The following is a 23,310-nucleotide window of genomic DNA, read 5'->3' on the forward strand; positions in this document are numbered from 1 at the left end:
TTAAATCAATGCCACTCTGCTTAAACAAAGGTAACAACACATATATAATAGTGACAACCATACAATATACATAAAAGTGGCAGCTGTAGTACATGTATAACCATAGCACATGTGCATAAGCTGTAAATACATAATAATTGCAATAATATTGTCCATATAATAGCAGCCATAATTTTGACATTCTATAAACATTTACCGTATAATAGTGCCAGCAGTAATTTATTTATTATAGTGCCAAATATATAACTTTGTTCTCACTTTTGTTGTAATTCAACTGTTCTTGAGTTCTGATCTACAGACGTGCTTTGTTATGCAAAAATATGTGCATAGGAAATGTATATCACTGAACGACTAGGTATATTTTCAAGCTGGATATTTTTGTTTTATATAAAGGATCTTCTTATTATACCAATAAATACATACTTACAAATGAAATAAAATAAAAAATGATATTGCTAATATACAGTAAACGCACAGAAAAAACATGTACTACATATAAAGGACAATGCAAAATCAGGAGGCAATGGTCTGCTCTCGGCATTATTACCTCACAGCTTAGCAAAGCTAGATATTTTAACCCACTGAAAGACAAATATCCGATTATAATTTTTAACCATTTGTCAGAGGAGGATAACACAACCACAGACCCACATGCTTTCCCAATTCTTCATATTTTTGATGTCTTTTATTAATTCGAGTTTCATGTGACCTTATAACCACATTATGTGCTGTTATCCTAAAATGTCTTAAAACACAATAGGAGGAAAATTATCAGTTTCCTGTGTACAGTTTCCAAACAGCAGATCGACCATGTTAATGGAAAATTGGAAGTGTATCATGAATTATTGACAGTATGCTATCTGTATAATTATTCATTTTATCATTTCTCTACTTTAAATGACCTAGAGCTTAGAAAAAATGCCCCAGTCTGACGATCTTAGGCTATTAAACTAATGCTATCCCACAGATACTGTCAAAATACAATGTGCAATAACTTTTTATACAGTATAAAGGAGCCTTCTTTTATTCATTAGGTCCCAGCAGGACTCTAAAAACTTCTTTACAAACAGTCTAGTACTCACTAATCAAGTTTCATTTTTATTTATTTTTTTTATAGAAAAAAAAACTTGATATAGTAAATTATCTGTTTAATGCTTGATTTCAAAATATCTCCAGTCGTTATAATTTTAATAACTTTTTGAACAGTTGCCAGTTTAATTTTCAGTGCGCGAAAATTAGAGGTAAATTATTTATTACTTTCAGCAAATGTCTTTCAGTATTTTATTTAATATTTTTTAATGGATCGTAAAATGACAATCTTTTATTGTACACTCGTAAAGCAACTAGCAAATGAATACTTTCCAAATAGGTTACTGTGGATTGAAATGTCAACCATAATTCACGTGATAGGAAAGTCACAATCAGGCACATGGCAAAAGGCCATATCCACTTAACTGTTGGTCCCCTTATCTACTGGACAGAAGGGGGGATGTAGCTAAGAGTTTGCTGTAATAGATAATTTTAGACCTTTCATAAGTTTTATGTACTGTTCAGTATTGTAGCAACACTTTTCCTCTCCCCTTTCTTGTTTTTGTTGCCCCCATTTGTCCACCATTCTACAACATAATGAGCTGACTCACACGTAATACTCAATAAAACAAAACATGTATGTTTAACCCATAATTTGAAGAAATTTTAGTTTTAATCTTGTCACATATTTCTGCTGATGTTGCCATTCATTTCATGTTCCTCCTCTCTATCATATGACCATACTCAGGGGTGTAAGGAGTAGGGTAAGTGGCTAATAAGGAATGTGCCCTGAGTGATGTGTGTGTGTGTGTGTGTGTGTGTGTGTGTGTGTGTGTGTGTGTGTGGTGATGGTGGTGTGGGGGGTCCTACTGGCACAAGCAGCAAGAAGTAATAATAATATTTTAATAATAGTGATACATAATATTTTGGCAGTGGACTCACCTTGCATGATGGAAGAGGGTGGGACAGGGCAGGCTAATAGTTGGACAGCTGAGCTACAAGTACATGAATATACCTAGTCATACAGGAGCTTGTATGTATTACTTTGTGGGTAAGGGACACAACCCTGGAGCTTTACCCTGGGTGAAATAAAGTCAAGCCTCATCCCTGACCATACCCATGGGATCAACTCATGGGACCACCACCATCTAATATATATTTCAGAGCATGGACATGTAGAAACAGTGGAGACATTAATATGTACTGGTCAACTGTTTAAAAGTCTCCAATTCTTTGGAAAAGGAGAAATCTAGCACAATAATGAACGATAAAAAAACATATGGAAAACTAAATATACTATTATGTTGTCATAGGTACAAGTTGGGTGTTTGCTTTTCATATACATAATTGGACAAGAGAATCCAGTTACACTGCAGCCATAAAAACACAATGCCCTTTAATCATATCAATTGGTTTCAGATATGGAGATGTGTCCACCCTTACCTTTGCTTGAATTTAGTTAAGGACTCCAATTTGTCATAAAATCATTTCGAGAAAATATCATGGCGTTTTAACAAAACCATTAACAGGCTGCATCTCACATCACAACTGGGTGGCCACATATAGCAAAAACATCTAGTGAAATCTTGTTTTTATTTTTTTTAAAGCTGGTCACCTCGCGCCACACATCTCAGGACATGTTGAGATAAGAGGAAAGGAAGGAAACATCTGTATTTGCCACTGTCTGACAGACATAGACAACTTGACTGTAATGCAAAAACATGGCATCACTTTATCATTTATATCAAATTAAGTTACCATAGTTTTCCAATTTAGAATCATCTAATGCTACTTTATCCTTCTTTATTCTGCTTTTCTTGGGGGGAAAAATTCTCCTGCCCTGTTAATGTTGATGACTTACTTTTTTCTTTAATAAGTGCAAAAAAGTAGCTAACTATTGCCAATAATTCATGGAACCTTAATTATTATTTTCATTTTTTAGAGCCATGGAGGTTTGGGTAAGCGTAAACAATGGAAAAACTGCTCTCACTAGCCCTAAGACGATCAGTGCTTCTAGTTGTGTAAGTAATGGCAATCTAAGAATTCAGTGTAACCTCTGCTATGTTTAAGGCTTGTTAACATGTCTAAATGGTCACTTTTGACTAAATATTTTTTTATAATAAAATGCCTTATGATGTATTTTTTTGCCGAAAACAATTAAAAAAAAAAAATCATACTTTGAGCACACTTTTTTGTATTATGCAGAAACATATCTTTCATGTAAGCTAAAGATCCTGTTGAGGAATAGTATTATATATGGGAAACTTCTAGTAAAAGAATATTTATTAGATGTTTCTTGTTTATCTATAGTTAATTATTCTTAATCAACAGAGTTGACTAAAACCATAATTTTCTCAGAAGTACATCAACCTACCCTAGCAGTGAGACTGTGATATGGCAAGAACACCTTTGGACACTTTGGGACATGGGCCTGAACATTTTGTAGTCTATTGTAATTTCATTAACGAACTTTTAGACTGTTCAGATGCAGGATGGGAAACTAAAAGAGGATGAGATCAGAAATATTACAAAAGTTTCATCATGAGGTGAACTCTATGGTTAAAGCATAACACCCAGAGTCGTAACTAGGAAAGACTGGGCCCCATAGAAAACTTTAGACTGGGCCCCCCAGGTGACACACGCAGCCCCCCTTATAGATAGTGCCCCATGTAGATTGTGCCATAAGGCCCCCTGTAGACTGTGCTACACAGCCCCGCCTGTAGATAGTGTCACATCCCACATGTAGATAGCGCCCCCCCACCTCCCCCTTGTAGATAGTGCCATACAGCCCCCGGTAGATATCGCCATAAAGCCCCCCCTGTATATAGCGCTATACAGCTCCCACTGTATATAGTGCCACACAGCCCGCCTCCCTTGTATACAGTGTCACACAGCCCCCCCTTAGTAGATAGTGCCACACATCCCCCCCTTAGTAGATAGTGTCACACACAGACCCCTGTAGATTGCGCCACACACAGCCCCCCTAGTAGATAGTGCCAAACAGCCCCCCCCCCCTTAGTAGCGCCAAAGAGCCCCTTGTATATAGTGCCACACAGCTCCCCCATGTGGATAGTGCCATACAGCTCGCCCTTGTGTATAGTGCCACACAGCCCCCCTTGTGTATAGTGCCACACAGCCTCCTCTTGTATATAGTGCCACACAGCCCCCCAAGTAGTACAAGGCAATGGCGCATCCGAGAAAGTTGTATCAGCCAGGGGGATGTCAATCAAACATGGAAAGGTGGGTTTGGAGGCAGGACTATATGACTCATCAGGATAGCGGCACCGCCCCATGACCCTTTAATGAGTAATTAGCATATAGTGTGCGCCGTTTTAAAAGTTGGTTTTAAAGATTTTACTGCATCTGAAAAAGACATACATTTGGAAATATTGTCAGGTCATGTATTACCGCATGGTGGCGGTTCAAGGGCTTAAAACTACCAGACAGGTTTCCATGAAATATACAATGAATTGAAAACAATTCCATCTGCCCTGCAATTTTGTTATTATAAATATATCCTATATAATTACAGCTCTAGAACCAAGCTCATACATATTTAGAACACCAGAACCAACCTCAGTACATAAATACAGCACTAGAACCAAGCTCATACATATATCCAATACCAGAACCAAGATCAGTACATAAATACAGCACCAGAACTAAGCTCAATACATAAATACAGCCCCAGAACCAAGCTCAGTACACATATACTACACCAGAACAAATACAGCTTAATTTAGTGCAACCCCTACCGTTTAGGTTTGTACGGCATAAAACTACAGCTCCCAGCATGGCCCGAACAATGGTAAGGTCTTCTCCCTCCGGTCCAGACCTCTATGATGGATTTCTCCTGGCCTCGGCCCATTTCTGCAGTTTTCCGCTCAGATGTTTTCAGCTTCTCACTTTTCAAACATTTCTGCACCTATAAACAAAGATAAAATTCTCAACACCTCTAAATATAATAAAGCACCATATACTGCACCAATATCTATAATAGCACCAAACACTGTGTCCCTGATTATAATAATACCATACACATACCGTGTACCCTGTAGATAGTGCCCCCATAGCCCCCTGTGGATAGTGACCCCCATAGAGCCTCTGTAGATAGTGTCCTACATAGAAGCCTATCAGCGCTCTTCAAGCACGGAAGCGGCACTATGACGTCATCGTGCCGCTAGCGTTATTGAAAGGAGCTGATTGGCTGGGGGAAGTCATTTTGCCACGCCAATCAGCGTCAGTGTAAGGCGCTGAATGGTTGGGTACGAAACGTGCTCGGCCATTTAGAGCTAATGCATGTATTTGTACCTGCGTGCTATAGACGCAGGTACAATTACAGCAAGAGGGGGTGGCTGTCGCTAGCACTGGGGCCCCCTCCAGTGCTAGCGATGCCACCGGGCATGAGATGGCCCGTGCCGCCCAGCCCATAAATGTTAGAGGCTCGGCGGCACTACCGCTGTAGCAGCCATAACAGCTGCTAGCGGCGCCACCGGGCATATGGGGGGGGGCATGTTGGCGGGCAACACAGGCGCCCTCAAGCCACGGGCCCTGTAGCAGCCGCTACGACTGCTACAGCGGTAGTTACGCCACTGATACCACCAATTATAAAACAACTTCTCATAAATCAATGGTACAAGCGAAGTTAAAAAAATGTAATTTCTAATTTATATAATTAGGGAAAAATGCCTTTTTCTCTACATATCAGTATCCCCACCCCCTGTTTTCTTAACTGTTCATGTCACAGCTGCCCATAGAAGTCTAAAAAGAGTGAGGGGGATTGTGTAATAGTCTCCTATACACAACAGACATTATACAGCAGTAAGTAGCATTGTAACTAAGAATCCAGCACTGAATGCGAGACAGTAAAACACTTACTAGAAGCAGCAGCAGCATGGAGGACATTGCACAGCAGTCAAGAGTAGTGTAGCTGAGATTCCAGCACTGAGCTGAGGTAGTAAAACACTTATTAGAAGCAGCAGCAGCATAAATTCGATTTTACAGAAGTCAGGAACAGTGTAGCTGTGAATCCAGCAATGGGGTAAGGTAGTATAACACTTACTAGAAACAGCAGCAGTGTGAAGGAGATTATACAGCAGTCAGGAGCTGTGTAGCTGTAAAACTAGCACTGGGGTGAGAATGTACTCTTACCAGAAGCGGCAGCGTCTGTCTGTGTCTTTCTCTCATTCTCCTCTCTCCACATGCCCCCTACTCTCCATAGACTTGCATTGGAGCTTAAAATCTGTACACTCCCTGCCTCACTAAATATAGCTTCTATAAGTAAATACTGAGTAAGTAAACATTTATGAAAATAGGAAGAGGAGGAATGGAGCCTGATAAGTGGAGAAAGAGTCATTTTTCTCTAATAAGATATATTAGAATGTTTCTTATACTCGATTGTACTATTGATTTATGCAAAGCTATTTAAAACTGGAGGTATGCTTTAAGCCAGTACCGACCACCATTGACAAAGTGGCTGAGCATGTATGGTCATGACCATTGAAACAAATGAGAATTGTGTTTCCGCTTTATAAAAAGTTCTTTCACGTCTATACACAACACTATCCCCCAGTTGTCGATTAGTCTTCCCAACAGATTGAAATCATATGAAGGTTATTGCTACATGGATTATGGTATTCATTTTGTTAGCTATTTAACCCCTTAACGCACCGAGACGTACCGGTGCGTCCTGCATAACAACTGTCCCCCTGTCAAAGGACAAGGTGACAGAACTGTGCCAGCAACAATTTAAAAGCTTTAGATCTAGGTGGTTTCTAGCCTGTCGGCACCCCTGATGGTTGCCGTGGCCGTGGGTGGCAGCCGTTTGTCACAGCTGACATCCTGCTCTAACGGCCAGAACCGGAGCTAGGCTCCAATCCAGCCGATTAACGCCTTAGATGCAGCGATCAATAGCGATCGCTGCATCTAGGTGGTTAGATTGCACCCAATGATTGTTTATGGAAACAATCAGCACCCACGGGGTGCTATTAAGCCCCGCTGCGAGACGAAGCCTAAAATGTTTGCTGTCAGTGAATAGCTAGCAGCTCTAATACACTGCACTATGTAGGTGTATTAGAATAGCAATCAGGGCTTCATGCCTTCAAGTCCCCTAGTGGGACAAAAAAAAAGTTAAAAAAAGGTAATAAAAAAATAAACGTTTCATGTTAAAAAAACAATAACCGCATTTTTTCCCCATAATAAGCCTTTTATCATAGGAAAAATCTGAAAACATTAAAAAAGTACACATATGTGGTATCACCACGTCTGTAACGACCCGAACTATAAAAATATCATGCTATTTTACCCGCATGGTGAACAGAGTAAAAATATAAAATAAAAAACAATTCCAGAATCGCTGTTTTTTGGTCAGTACCCCTCCCAAAACGGAATAAAGAAAATGATCTAAAAGTTGCATGTACCCCAAAATTATACCATTAAAAACTACAACCTGTCCCACAAAAAACAAGCCCTCCCACAGCTTTTTTGACGGAAAAATAAAAAAGTTATGGCTATCAGAATATGGTGACACAAAAAATAAATAATTTTAAATAAGTGATTTTATTGTGCAGACACTGCAAAACATAAAAACACTATAAACAAAAGGTATCGCCGTAATTGTATCGACCCGCAGAATAAAGTAAAATTGTCATTTATAGCGCACAGTGAACGCCAGAAAAGAAAAAAAAACATCAGAATTGCTGGTTTTTGATCACTTTGCTTGTCAAAAACTGAAATAAAAAGTGATAAAAAAATCGCATGTACCCCAAAATGGTACCAATGAAAACGACGATTATCCTGCAACAAATAAGCCCACCACAGCTCCGGTGGAGAAAAAATAAAAAAGTTCTGGCTATCAGAATATGGCAATGAAAAATGTGAAGAGTGTTCCAAAAGCGGATACAATTTTTTATGTATCAGTGCGACACTGGCCACACATATGCGGATTATTATTTATTTGCAACATTATTATACCCTCTTATTATGCCCTGATGTACTCCGCACAGATTACATATGCTCCCACATTATACACTGAAATAACCAGCAATACCCCAAGCAGAAAAACTACCAAGAAAAATCTGCGCTCCAAAAGCCAAATGACGCTCCCTCCTTCTAAACCCTACATCGTACCCAAACAGCAGTTTACGTCCACATATATGGCATCGCCATACACGGGAGAATCCGCTTAACAGTTTGAGGTATTTGTCTTCAGTGGCACGAACTGGGCCCAACATATTGGGCACTAAAATGACATTTACCTGTGGAAAATTGCAATTTTCACTTTGCACCATCCACTGAGCATTCATTTCTAATAAAGACAAAAAAACTGGCGGGTCAAAATGCTCACTACACACCTTAAAAAATACAACACCAAAAAGAGAGCCCACAGAGTCTATAAGTCAAATATAAAAGACAATCTTTTTATTTCATAAATTATAACAATTACATATACAAAGTATTAAAAATTGATCACAGATGAAAAGAGAATCGCCAAGCAAGAGAGTATTCAGCAAATGTTCAAATATACCAGAGTATGTATTATACAGGCCACAATAGTAAAGTGCATAGTGCTGTGCAGTCGTGTTACTTGGGGGATTTACTATGTAGAATGGTGCATATGTCTGCCCTGTGGATAGATTCTATTACACCTTAAAAAATGCCTTCAGAGGTGCAGTTTCCAAAATGGGGTCACTACTTGGGGGGTTTGTTTTACTATTTGATCCCAGAGCCCTGCAATTGTGGGCCAATGCTGCGAAAATCACCAAAACAGGCCTCACATGCGCATTTGCTCTTTCACTCCTAAGCCCTGTCATATGTCTAGGCAAATAATAAATGCCTTTAGGGGTGTAGTTTACAAAATGGGGTCACTTCTCAGAGTTTTACACTCTGCTCTGGTACCTAAGGGAGCTCTTCAAATGCGACATGGCGCCTGTACACCAGTCCAGCAAAATCTGCGCTCTGAAAGCCAAATGGCACTCCTTCCCATTTGAGCTCTGCTATGTGCCCAATCAGCAGTTTAGGGCCACACATGGCCAATATTGCTGTACTCAGGATAAATTGGGTAACAATCTGTGTGTTGTTTTTTCTCCTATTACCCCTTGTGAAAATAAAAAATTGGGAGCAAAGCTACATATTTTTGGAAAAAAAACATTATTTTCATTTTCACTGCCTAATTCTAAAAAAATCTATGAAACAACTGTGGGATCAAAATTCTCACTACATCCCTAGATGAATGCCCTGAGGGGTATAGGGGTAAAATCTCAGTTGTTTCTACTGTACTGGTCCCTCAGGGGCTCTGCAAATGCGACATGGCACCCAAAAACCAATCAAGCAATATCTGCATGCCAAGTAGCACTCCTGCCATTCTGAGCCATGTGGTGTGTCCAAACAGCAGTTTATGACCACATATGGGGTATTGCCGTAGTCGGGAGAAATTGCTTTACAGTTTTTGGGGTGCTTTTTCTCCTTTGTAAAAATGAAAAAAAATCAACATTTTAGTGGAAAGAATGTAGATTTTCATTTTCACTGCATAATTCCAATGAATTCTGCGAAAAAACAGTGGATCAAAATGCTCACTATACCCCTAGAAATATTCCTTGAGGGGTTTCCACTGTTTTTGTATCTCCAGGGCATTGCAAACACGACATGGCACTAAAAACTATTCCAGCAAAATCTGCTCTCCAAAATCCAAATGGCGCTCCTTCCCTTGTGAGCCCTGCCGTGGGTCCAAACAACATTTATTACCACATATGGGGCATTGTCGTAATCGGGAGAAGATGCTTTACAAATGCTGGGGTGCTTTTTCTCATTTATTCCTTGTAAAAATTAAAAAATTATTTTCATTTTTACAAACGAATTCCAATAAGTTTAGCAAAAAACTGTGGGATCAAAATGCTTACTATACCCCTAGATAATTTTCTTGAGGGGTGTAGTTTCCAAAATGGGGTCACTTTTGGGGGGTTTCCACTGTTTTGGCACCACAAGACCTCTTCAAACTTGACATAGTGCCTAAAATATTTTCTAAAAAAAAAGCAGGCCCCAAAATCCATTAGTTGCTTCTTTGCTTCTGTTTGGGCACATTCAGACGTGGCAGAATTGCTGTTGAATTCCGCTGCGGACAGTCCGCAGTGGAATTCTGCAGCAGCCGTTTTTTACATTTGTGTCTATACATTTTTAGAAAACTTAGTAACTGTGCAGAATTTTCCCTCCGCAGCATGCTCATTACATTACGGAGAAGAAGCGGAATTTCACTGCGGATTTCAGCCTTTGCAATGCAAAAACTGAAATCTGTGGCAAATCCGCTGTGATATCCGCAACGTCTGAATTACCTGTCAAATATGCAAATGTTGGTGCAGATTGGTTGCGTAATTGCCCCAAATCTGCACCAACATTTGCAGCGGAAAAATTCCGCCATGTCTGAACATGGCCTTTCAGTACATTAGGAGACTAGGGCCACATGTGCGATATTTCTAAAAACTGCAGAATCTGGGCAATAAATATTGAGTTGCATTTCTCGGGCAAAACTTTGTGTTAAAGAAAAAAATGTATTACAAATGAATTTTGGCAAAAAAAAAAGAACATTTTAAATTTAATCTCTACTTTGCTTTAATTCCTGTGAAACGCCTAAAGGGTTAAGAAACTTTCTGACTGCTGTTTTGAAGACTTTGAGGGGTGCAGTTTTTAAAATGGGGTGATTTATGAGGACTGTCTAATATATAAGGCCCTCAAAGCCACTTCAGAACTGAACTGGTCTCTGAAAAAATGGCCTTTTGCAATTTTCATGAAGATGTGTGAAATTGCTGCTAAAGTTCTAAGCCTTGTAACGTCCTAGAAAAATAAAAGGACTTTAAAAAAATGATGCCAACATAATGTAGACATATGGGAACTGTTAAGCAGTAACTATTTTGTGTGGTATTACTATCTGTATTACAAGCAAATACATTTAAATTTATAAAAAATGCTAATTTTTGCAAATGTTCTCAGATTTTTTGTGTTTTTCACAAATAAACACTGAATATATCGACCAAATTTTACCACTAACATAAAGTACATTGTGCCACGAGAAAACAATCTCAGAATGGCTTGGATACATAAAAGCATTCCAAAGTTCTTACCACGTAAAGTGACACATGTCAGATTTTAAAAAATTATCTGTGTCCTTAAGGCCAAAACAGGCTGTGTCCTTAAAGGGTTAAATCTTCATAGTTTTTTAAAATATCCTTTTGACTTTTTCAAGACTATTACAAACAATAAGTAAACAGGCTCAAGTGATGAGAAATTATAGCAATTGAATACAGTATAAGTGTCTCATATTCAATATTTCTAATTAATAAAAAATATATTTTTTTTCATTTTCTTTCATTTGCCCAGTTGGCTCATGAGAACGACGGTATCTTAAGAACAATCTTAAGAAAGACCAAGAAGACTCTAAAGCTGCTTGAGTTGATGTTTTTTTTTGCATTGGCAGTAACAATAGAACTTGACATTAGCATAGCTAAAGAGCAGTAACCTTTGTCTCCATCTGAAAAATTGCAGAACTAATTCTGGCCATCAAAGTCTTAAGATGTGGCTGAATTTCAGCGACAAGTGACCCCTTGTGATGCCAATCCATACTATGTTAGATTTAATGTTATGGCCTTATTCTTGATCATTGGTTGGATTTGATAACTGCACATTAAAGATGAATAATTAAACCCTAAAGTGGTGTGAGCTTTCTTTGGAATACAAAATTGTTACAAGATTACTCAAAGAATTGTTTAGAGTTCAATTCTTACAATCTTTTAAGTACTTAAATATTGCTAATCTGATTTTAGACTTAAATGAAGAGAGTCAAGTATATGCATGGCCACCTCTCCATTCATTCTTGCTTAGATGCGGAAATTAATTGAATTTGTGTGAATTATTACATTTTTGCTTTGTTCACAGAGCAGTGGATTTCCTGCAATCATTGCGATACTTGTCATACTGTTGCTGATAGCACTTGCGTTATTTTGGTGGTTTTGGCCTCTCTGCTGCAAAGTGGTAAGCTATCATTTCAAGAATAACCTGCAAATTCTGTGTTTTATTGTCTATGGATTCCTGATCTTCTATACTGTACTCTCTGGAATTATACAATAAAAAGACAATAAATAAAAATTGTCCTCCATATGGTGTCTTGGACACAAGTGATAAGCCAGATGTTTATAAATTCTCTAAAATCATTGTCTTTATGTTTGAATGCAGCTTAACAGGGAGGCATTACCTGGTCTATCCATACTAAAATATTTTAGAAATGTACTAGGATTGAAATGACTGGTTTGTGGTCCATTATAGTCCATCATCTGTTTTATGTTAATCCATTGTACAAAAAGAAAAAACAAAAACAATAAATTTTAGATATAAAATAATATTCCATTTAATCTATAATTTAATGTGTTTCATCCTGCTGGCAGTTTCTCCATTTCTACAACGTTGTCTTGTCGGCCACTGCTAATAGTTTTAATATTGGTAGCTTCTATAATCTCTACTAGTGGATATGTACTTTTTGATGTGCTGCGCTTGCATTTAGATTTCCTATCTGTGGACAGATTATCAGGAATGCAGTTTTTAATTTGATTGGTTACTTTGGTTACTGGACGAAGTGTATCAGCATCAAAGCAATCAACATTTTTGCCTAAAAGCACTCTTATAAATGCTGGTAATGTATAGGTAAGCTGACTCGTTTTTCTAGCTAACAGGGGAAAAAAAATAAAAAATACAGGAACATTTTTTTGTACAAGCATCTGCTATTTCATCATCTTCCTGTATTTTTTGCAGAATGGAACTTCTATTGTCATTCCTTCCCTTTTAACAGATTGAAGATTTTTTTTAAAGATATTTAAAACTATATTTCTCATTTCAGTATTTATTGAAATCCATTCTCAGACATTAGATTATTGTGTATTGAAATTTTCAACATTTTCAACGAGTACAATGAATGTGAATGAGGTGCCACAAAACCCCCATACACACGCTGCGGAAGAAAAATCATGCTGCAGATTTTCAAATCAGCAGCATGCCCTATCTGTCACAGACTTTTTACGGATTTGCATTCGATTTCATACCTTGCCTTGCAAAGAGCGAAATGTGTTGGAAAATCCATGGAAAAATCTGCATGATACACGTGCAGATTTTGTCATGGATTCAAGTTAATTTTTGTAACTGTAAATACTCACTGCAAGTTTACCTGGCTTTAGATAATGGTGTATTTTCTTTCATTGTATCTCCATAGATTTATTAGCATAAAACATAATAAAATCACACTTAAACATAGGATATACCATAGAGAAATATAATTGAACTTAAAGAGCTAGTGTCTCTATTATTTTAATTCATATAAGAAAGTAATCCTGAAAAATTTCCATTTTCACATCTACTAGCGCAAACATTATATGCTGAAATGTCCTGTTTTCTGCAGCTCACTTGTCGGTTTTGCTGTGTAGACTGGGGTAGGATCAGCACAGTAAACTCATTATCATTAGAGAGCAGGAGCCTTATGTATATATAAATATATGCCAAAACAAATAATTTAATAAATTTTCATTATATTTCCAGAAAATTCATCAATATATTAACTCTTGTAAGAGATTAGTTAATTCATGAAGATAAAAACCTAGTTTTTTTGCTAATAAAAATGGTAAGAGTATAAGGCTGGATTCACACATTACATATATGTAATGTACATGTTTAGTTATTCATTGGGTGTTTTTCTTCTAGGTCATCAAAGATCCACCTCGTCCCCCACCCTCAGCACCTGTGGAAGAGGTAAATGTATTGTTATAAAATTTAACAGTAACCTGAAATGCATGTAAATAAGTCTTGTTTGTATTAAAACTTATACAGTGAAGGAAATATGTATTTGATCCCTTGCTGATTTTGTAAATTTGCCCACTGTCAAAGACATGAACAGTCTAGAATTTTTAGGCTAGGTTAATTTTACCAGTGAGAGATAGATTATATAAAATAAAAAAAACAGAAAATCACATTGTCAAAATGATATATATTTATTTGCATTGTGCACAGAGAAATAAGTATTTGATCCCCTACCAACCATTAAGAGTTCAGCCTCCTCCAGACCAGTTACACGCTCCAAATCAACTTGGTGCCTGCATTAAAGACAGCTGTCTGTATAAAAGACTCCTGTCCACAGACTCAATTAATCAGTCTGACTCTTACCTCTACAACATGGGCAAGACCAAAGAGCTTTCTAAGGATGTCAGGGACAAGATCATAGACCTGCACAAGGCTGGAATGGGCTACAAAACCATAAGTAAGACGCTGGGTGAGAAGGAGACAACTGTTGGTGCAATAGTAAGAAAATGGAAGACATACAAAATGACTGTCAATCGACATCGATCTGGGGCTCCATGCAAAATCTCACCTCGTGGGGTATCCTTGATCCTGAGGAAGGTGAGCGCTCAGCCGAAAACTTCACAGGGGGAACTTGTTAATGATCTCAAGGCAGCTGGGACCACAGTCTCCAAGAAAAGCATTGGTAACACATTACGCCGTAATGGATTAAAATCCTGCAGTGCCCGCAAGGTCCCCCTGCTCAAGAAGGCACATGTACAGGCCCGTCTGAAGTTTGCAAATGAACATCTGGATGATTCTGATAGTGATTGGGAGAAGGTGCTGTGGTCAGATGAGACTAAAATTGAGCTCTTTCGCATTAACTCAACTCACCGTGTTTGGAGGAAGAGAAATGCTGCCTATGACCCAAAGAACACCGTCCCCACTGTCAAGCATGGAGGTGGAAACATTATGTTTTGGGGGTGTTTCTCTGCTAAGGGCACAGGGCTACTTCACCACATCAATGGGAGAATGGATGGAGCAATGTACCGTCAAATCCTGAGTGACAACCTCCTTCCCTCCACCAGGACATTAAAAATGGCTCGTGGCTGGGTCTTCCAGCACGACAATGACCCGAAACATACAGCCAAGGCAACAAAGGAGTGGCTCGAAAAGAAGCACATTAAGGTCATGGAGTGGCCTAGCCAGTCTCCAGACCTTAATCCCATCGAAAACTTATGGATGGTGCTGAAGATCCAAGCGACAGCCTCGAAATCTTAATGATTTACAGATGATCTGCAAAGAGGAGTGGGCCAAAATTCCATCTAACATGTGTGCAAACCTCATCATCAACTACAAAAAACTTCTGACTGCTGTGCTTGCCAACAAGGATTTTGCCACCAAGTATTAAGTCTTGTTTGCCAAAGGGATCAAATACATATTTCTCTGTGCACAATGCAAATACATATATGTGATTTTCTTTTTTTTTTTTTATATATATAATCTATGTCTCACTGGTAAAAATTTACCTAGCCTAAAAATTCTAGACTGTTCATGTATTTGACAGTAGGCAAACTTACAAAATCAGCAAGGGATCAAATACTTACTTCCTTCACTGTATATATCCAAAAATTAGAATAGAGAAACATATTCAGATTTCCAGTGTAAGTGGGAGTAGATATTCTTTCAAGTAAAACAGATAAGAGTGAATCTCTATTGTGAGGATTAACAGGTCTGTCAGCCAGGGCACTTACCATTTTACTTTCTGTCTGTAGATGTATGGAAACATTATACCTGTTTTGTTCATTGCCCTACTAAACATCTTGATCTCAAGAAACCTAAATTCTAATAGTAGAATCGTTTTTATGGCGGAAAGATTTGAATAAAGCTAAATCAATATGGTTCAACTTTTTATACAGTGCTTGAATTATATAAAAAAAATTATTAATACCATCCCCATTTTATCCCCAAAGGAGCCGGAAGATCTTTCCAACAAGAAATGGCCTACAGTTGATGCTAGCTACTACGGTGGCCGTGGTGTTGGTGGCATTAAGAGAATGGAGGTTTGTAATGTTATGCTTTAGAAATTAATATCTGTGAAATGCTTTTTAGATGTTCTATATTGTGTGAGTAAGGCTAGACATGTTAGTTACATGTTAGATAATTAATAATAATACAGGCACACCATAAGGGTAAGGCCACACGGAGCGGCACTGACCTGGCTGCGATGCGGCCAACAACTCCGCCTCTACCATGTTTGGCGCGGCTGTCAAATAGCCTGTTAATGGCCATGCGTTGTTGCGGGTAAAACTGACCTTTATCTGCAAAATCGTACAGTCATAAAGGGTTTATTAATTAATGGCCGCAAAATTTTGCAGGTAAAGGGCCGTTTGACCCGCAACAATGAGCGGCTATTAACAGGCTATTTGACAGTCGCACCGTACAATAAAAAACAACCTCATTGTGACATACTAATGGCAGAATCTAGATCAAACAACATGTAGTGTCCAGATAAATAAATCAGTCCCTTCAGAGTGATATGGTATAATTGAAAATATCTGGTAATTAATAAAGACCAACTTCAGTGATATCACAATCTATAGCCTAGTCTCTGGCCCTAGCGGTATGGCTAATTAAATGCATCAGATAGCTAAACCACCTATTTCATACAATTAGAACAAATTGTGTAAGTTAATCTTATGACTGTACAATAGTTAGTTGGTGCAATAACCAGTATTTCAATATTGTGTATCATAGCTAACTTATCGCAGTGCATTGAATTACCATTTAGTTTGGATATCATAACTTTTTAACCTTGACTTTAACCTTGAATCTTCTATTCTGCTTCTTCAGTTAAAATGTGGACAAAAGATTGTCATAGCCTGTGATTAGGAAAATTCAGGCATTCGAAACATTGGTTTTAGATGCCTGCATGATACTTTTATCACAGTATATACACTACCGTTCAAAAGTTTGGAGTCAGCCAGACAATTTTGTATTTACCATGAAAACTCACACTTATATTTATCAAATGAGTTGCAAAATGACTAGAAAATATAGTCAAGACATTGACAAGGTTAGAAATAATGATTTTTATTTCAAATAATAATTTTCTCCTCCAAACTTTGCTTTCGTCAAATAATGCTCCATTTGCAGCAATTACAGCATTGCAGACCTTTGGCATTCTAGCTGTTAATTTGCTGAGGTAATCTGGAGAAATTTCACCCCATGCTTCCAGAAGCCCCTCCCACAAGTTGAATTGGCTTGATGGGCACTTCTTGCGTACCATACGGTCAAGCTGCTCCCACAACAGTTCTATGGGGTTGAGATCTGGTGACTGCGCTTGCCACTCCATTACAGATAGAATACCAGCTGCCTGCTTCTTCCCTAAATAGTTCTTGCATAATTTGGAGGTGTGCTTTGGGTAATTGTCCTGTTGTAGGATGAAATTGGCTCCAATCAAGCGCTGTCCACAGGGTATGGCATGGCGTTGCAAAATGGAGTGATAGCCTTCCTTATTCAAAATCCCTTTTACCTTGTACAAATCTCCCACTTTACCAGCACCAAAGCAACCCCAGACCATCACATTACCTCCACCATGCTTGACAGATGGCATCAGGCACTCTTCCAGCATCTTTTCAGTTGTTCTGCGTCTCACAAATGTTTTTCTGTGTGATCCAAACACCTCAAACTTCGATTCGTCTGTCCATAACACTTTTTTCCAATCTTCCTCTGTCCAATATCTGTGTGCTTTTGACCATATTAATCTTTTCCTTTCATTAGCCAGTCTCAGATATGGCTTTTTCTTTGCCACTCTGCCCCGAAAGCCAGCATCCCGGAGTCGCCTCTTCACTGTAGACGTTGACACTGGCGTTTTGCGGGTACTATTAATGAAGCTGCCAGTTGAGGACCTGTGAGGCGTTTATTTCTCAAACTAGAGACTCTAATGTACTTGTCTTGTTGCTCAGTTGTGCAGCGGGGGCCTCCCACTTCTCTTTCTACTCTGGTTAGAGCCTGTGTGTGCTGTCCTCTGAAGGGAGTAGTACACACCGTTGTAGGAAATCTTCAGTTTCTTGGCAATTTCTCGCATGGAATAGCCTTTATTTCTAAGAAAAAGAATAGACTGTCGAGTTTCACATGAAAGCCCTCTTTTTCTAGCCATTTTGAGAGTTTAATCGAACCCACAAATTTAATGCTCCAGATTCTCAACTAGCTCAAAGGAAGGTCAGTTTTATAGCTCCTCTAAACAGCAAAACTGTTTACAGCGGTGCTAACATAATTGCACAAGGGTTTTCAAGTGTTTTCTAATCATCCATTAGCCTTCTAACACAGTTAACAAACACAATGTACCATTAGAACACTGGAGTGATGGTTGCTGGAAATGGCCTCTATACACCTATGTAGACATTGCATTAAAAACCAGATGTTTGCAGCTAGAATAGTCATTTAGCACATTAACAATGTATAGAGTGTATTTCTGATTAATTTAATGTTATCTTTAATGAAAGAAACTGTGCTTTTCTTGCAAAAATAAGGAAATTTCTAAGTGACCCTAAATTTTTGAACGGTAGTATATATATATATATATATATATATATATATATATATATATATACAGTGAAGGAAATAAATATTTGATCCCTTGCTGATTTTGTAAGTTTGCCCACTGTCAAAGACAAGAACAGTCTAGAATTTTTAGGCTAGGTTAATTTTACCAGTGAGAGATAGATTATATTAAAAACAAAACTGAAAATCACATTGTCAAAATTATATATATTTATTTGCATTGTGAACAGAGAAATAAGTATTTGATCCCTTTGGCAAACAAGACTTAATACTTGGTGGCAAAACCCTTGTTGGCAAGCACAGCAGTCAGACGTTTTTTGTAGTTGATGATGAGGTTTGCACACATGTTAGATGGAATTTTGGCCCACTCCTCTTTGCAGATCATCTGTAAATCATTAAGATTTCGAGGCTGTCACTTGGCAACTCGGTTCTTCAGCTCCCTCCATAAGTTTTCGATGGGATTAAGGTCTGGAGACTGGCTAGGCCACTCCATGACCTTAATGTGCTTCTTTTTGAGCCACTCCTTTGTTGCCTTGGCTGTATGTTTCGGGTCATTGTTGAGCTGGAAGACCCAGCCACAAGCCATTTTTAATGTCCTGGTGGAGGGAAGGAGGTTGTCACTCAGGATTTGACGGTACATGGCTCCATCCATTCTCCCATTTATGCGGTGAAGTAGCCCTGTGCCCTTAGCAGAGAAACACCCCCAAAACATAATGTTTCCACCTCCATGCTTGACAGTGGGGACGGTGTTCTTTGGGTCATAGGCAGCATTTCTCTTCCTCCAAACACGGCGAGTTGAGTTAATGCCAAAGAGCTAAATTTTAGTCTCATCTGACCACAGCACCTTCTCCCAATCACTCTCAGAATCATCCAGATGTTCATTTGCAAACTTCAGACAGGCCTGTACATGTGCCCTCTTGAGAAGTGGGACCTTGCGGGCACTGCAGGATTTTAATCCATTACGGCGTAATGTGTTACCAATGGTTTTCTTGGTGACTGTGGTCCCAGCTGCCTTGAGATCATTAACATGTTCCCCCCGTGTAGTTTTCGGCTGAGCGCTCACCTTCCTCAGGATCAAGGATACCCCACGAGGTGAGATTTTGCATGGATCCCCAGATCGATGTCGATTGACTGTCATTTTGTATGTCTTCCATTTTCTTACTATTGCACCAACAGTTGTCTCCTTCTCACCCAGTGTCTTACTTATGGTTTTGTAGCCCATTCCAGCCTTGTGCAGGTCTATGATCTTGTCCCTGACATCCTTAGAAAGCTCTTTGGTCTTGCCCATGTTATAGAGGTTAGAGTCAGACTGATTAATTAAGTCTGTGGACAGGAGTCTTTTATACAGATGACCATTTAAGACAGCTGTCTTTAATGCAGGCACCAAGTTGATTTGGAGCGTGTAACTGGTCTGGAGGAGGCTGAACTCTTAATGGTTGGTAGGGGATCAAATACTTATTTCTCTGTGCACAATGCAAATAAATATATATAATTTTGACTATGTGATTTTCTGTTTTTTTTTATTTTATATAATCTATCTCTCACGGGTAAAATTAACCTAGCCTAAAAATTCTAGACTGTTCATGTCTTTGACAGTGGGCAAACTTACAAAATCAGCAAGAGATCAAATACTTATTTCCTTCACTGTATGTATATATATATGTGTGTGTGTATTGAGTGGAGTACGTAACAAACAGCAGTACATTGCTCTAGTCTTTGATCCCTTAACGCAAAATGACGTGAAGCTGTGTCTGTGTGATCAGGAGTAGGAGTGTGGCTGTGACTGACAGTCAAATTCCTGCACTAAGAGCCGGGATCGGCGAAAAATCAGATCCTGGCCGTTTAAATCCTGAAGCACCGTGATCAATATTGATCGCGGTACGGATAAATGGAGGGGGTTCCCTTTGTCCTGTCTCTGTTGGCCACGCCAATGCAATACGGCAAAGTTCACTGGGAATCAAGGCAACCCTGGGTCTGATAAAGCCCCCCAGGTCTGTCTAGTAACAGTGACTTTTAGGCCATACTTTAGGTATGCGCTTACAAATGGATGAGAATTTTTACATGCACATGTAATGTAGGCCAATTTGCAAGGTTGTCGCGGAAAGATGAAACGGTGACAAAGATAATGTCAAAAGAATGTCACTTTACTAGGCTGATGTTTTGCTACAACATCTTCCTTTGGCACTTTAATTTCTAGGGAGAAAAGCAAGTTAGCAACAACATATTACATTTAAAGAAACAGTGCCGAACTAAAATAGACCATACTCTGGCACAGATGCACAAATCAAAACATATCTAATAACTCCTTTGTGTAATGCAGATCATTCCAACATCCTTACACACAGGCAGTAATGTACAGTTATACATATGACAGTACATTGTGTTTAAAAAAAAATCATTAAAGGGGTTATCCCATTAATGATTTCAATATCTAAAATCCAGAAAGGCTGTTAATACCTGTTTTAAAGTAATCTACAGTGTTTCTATCTTATGAAAAATACATTTCTTATCAGTCCCCGCCCCCTAGAATGTGAGTCGGCGTGTTTTTCCAAAGTGAGTGCAATAAAAGCAGTTTGATGGTTAATGACTGCGTGATATTGCAGTTATTAGCTGGGAAGGAGCCATGCAGAAGCTCTGCTCCTTCCCTGACAAGCAGGCCAGGAAGCTTTCTCTTTTGGCTGCTCTGCAGCGAACAAAAGATCACTCACTACACATAGGGCTAGAGTGACTGAGCATGCGTGTCTGCAGCATTCAGCTCATTAGGTGGACGTTCATTGCTATACACTTAGAACACCAGGTGGCATTATACTATGTAATAATGGTGGGACAACACCATTAAAAAGTCTCCTAAAATAAACAAAAAAATGCTGTTTTTTGTATTAATCAATCTTATTCAATCAAAGTCACAAAAACATGTAAAACATATACCTGTTATATATCACCAAACTTGCCTTGATCCACACAATTAAGTAATGCCCTCTATTAATTTTAGTGGTGAACACTGTTTAAAAAAAAAAAACAGTAATGTCAGAAATGCTTTTTTATACATTCTCCCATACTAAATAATTCATATAAACTAGACACTGCCAAACATTTACCCGAAAATGATGCCTAAAAAATGACTATGTAAGGCTAAGGGTATGTAATCTTTAAAAATGTAAACAAGTTATGGCTGTCAGAAAGCCAGGATTGCCTTGGTTCATAAGGGGTTAAACATAACTGAATTTGCTTAAGTAAATCCACCAATATGCCAACATCTCCCACCATTTTCTATGGGGGGGTGAGTGGAAGGTGTTTAATAGATATGCCCTCATCCACAGTGCCATCTACCAAATCTTATCTCATAATGAAGTTCTTAGACTAGAAACCGAGAAATGGCTTTGCGTTGAATAGGTGTATTGGTGAGCCTTAATGCCTTATCTGTACTTAGGAACACTGTAAGGCTATCCGACTGATCTATTGACAGTGGAAATGGGAAAATATTTTCCATACAATTCTACATAGTGACTGCATTTACATGAGTAATTATAGAATGTTAATGTTTTTTATATATGCTAAGCTTATATGTGACCTCCATTATATGTCAGGATTGTATGTATATAAATCATATATCATATGGTAATATGTAAATGTCTTGATTTAATAGTTGCTGGAAGAAAATTATTTTGAAGAAACCAAAATAGAATAGATCAGAAAGCTTATTCAGAACAAACAAAAAAAAAATGTGTTTATAATGGCGCGGTGCCTTCTATTATTATATTATATTAAGAGGAATTAGTATATTAAAGCTTTAATGTACATTGACTTTTTCTCTGATGTTTTTAATTTTGAATAAAACATTTTTTAAGCACAGAGACTGTTAAACAGCTGAGATGAATTCAGGCTAAAATTAGCACAGTTCTCCTTTAAGTGGTACATACACTTATGACATCAGTTCCTCATAATAAAACAGCTATGTAAGAATGTTCTCTGTATATTCTATTTGATCTCAACATCAGATGAGAATATAGTATGCTGGTTTTGCTCAGCTTGTCTGAGGAGCTTTGTTTGGGGGGTTATGGAAGAAATTACAGATAGCTACTATGAATTGTCTTGTGAAAAAAAAAAAAAGAGTGTAGAAATAGACATTAAAGACCATCATTGTATAACTAGAGCTAATTCGGTTTTCCCAGAATCACAAATTATAACCCATCCACTAGATCGGTATTCATTTTCTGATTGCTGGGGACCCCACTGTTGTGATCTCCACCAAACCACCTGCTTGACCGCAGTGAGGAGGATGTTGAATGGAGCAGCGGTTAGGCATGCATGCATGAGTAGAACGCTCGACCGTTTCCGTCATTCTCATAGACATTGAATGGAGCGACGGGCGCATGCTCGACTGTCGCTCCATTCAAACTCTTCCTCACTGTGGAGGTTCGGGGAGTCCTGTGGATAGGTGATAATTTATGATTCTGGGAAACCCCCTTTAAGTAAAATAATTACCAGTTTATTAGATTAGATAACTTTATTAATCCCAAAAGGGAAATTTGTCTATCACAACAACTCTCAAGAAAAAGCACAATATCAAAATAATCCTAAACAAAACAATACAATGAGACAATAACAATAAAACCCCTTCACGATTCTTCCCTGCACTGCAACACCCCAGCTACCTGCTGTGCAGGAAACTGCTACACGACCCCATTCTAGTGCAGAGAAAACTTAGATGAGGACGCAGAGCTAAATCAGTGTTGCCATCCTTCCATTCTCAGGATTGGTGGAGGTCCCAGAGGTCGGACCCCACTGATCATAAAGTGATGGCATATCCTAGGGATATGCCTGCACTTTATAAGTTGGGAATACCACTTTTGATGTTGCCCAAATCTTTCCACCTACTAGAATACATCTAATTCCCTCATTGGTCATCAT

The 23,310-nt window shown here is 38.5% G+C and overlaps 1 protein-coding gene across 3 annotated transcripts in view; it reads left to right on the top strand.

Annotated features, from left to right (window-relative positions):
* ANTXR2 (ANTXR cell adhesion molecule 2) overlaps positions 1-23,310 on the top strand; it is a 194,753-nt gene that overhangs the window by 102,522 nt on the left and 68,921 nt on the right. For all 3 annotated transcript variants that reach the window (XM_075861393.1, XM_075861402.1, XM_075861384.1), the window contains 4 exons: positions 2,972-3,050; positions 11,953-12,048; positions 13,762-13,809; positions 15,807-15,896. In XM_075861393.1, coding sequence (XP_075717508.1) covers positions 2,972-3,050; positions 11,953-12,048; positions 13,762-13,809; positions 15,807-15,896 — 313 coding nt within the window. The remainder of the gene's footprint in view (positions 1-2,971; positions 3,051-11,952; positions 12,049-13,761; positions 13,810-15,806; positions 15,897-23,310) is intronic.

This window comes from Rhinoderma darwinii, chromosome 1 (genome assembly GCF_050947455.1).
Source record: "Rhinoderma darwinii isolate aRhiDar2 chromosome 1, aRhiDar2.hap1, whole genome shotgun sequence".
Lineage (NCBI taxonomy): Eukaryota > Metazoa > Chordata > Amphibia > Anura > Rhinodermatidae > Rhinoderma > Rhinoderma darwinii.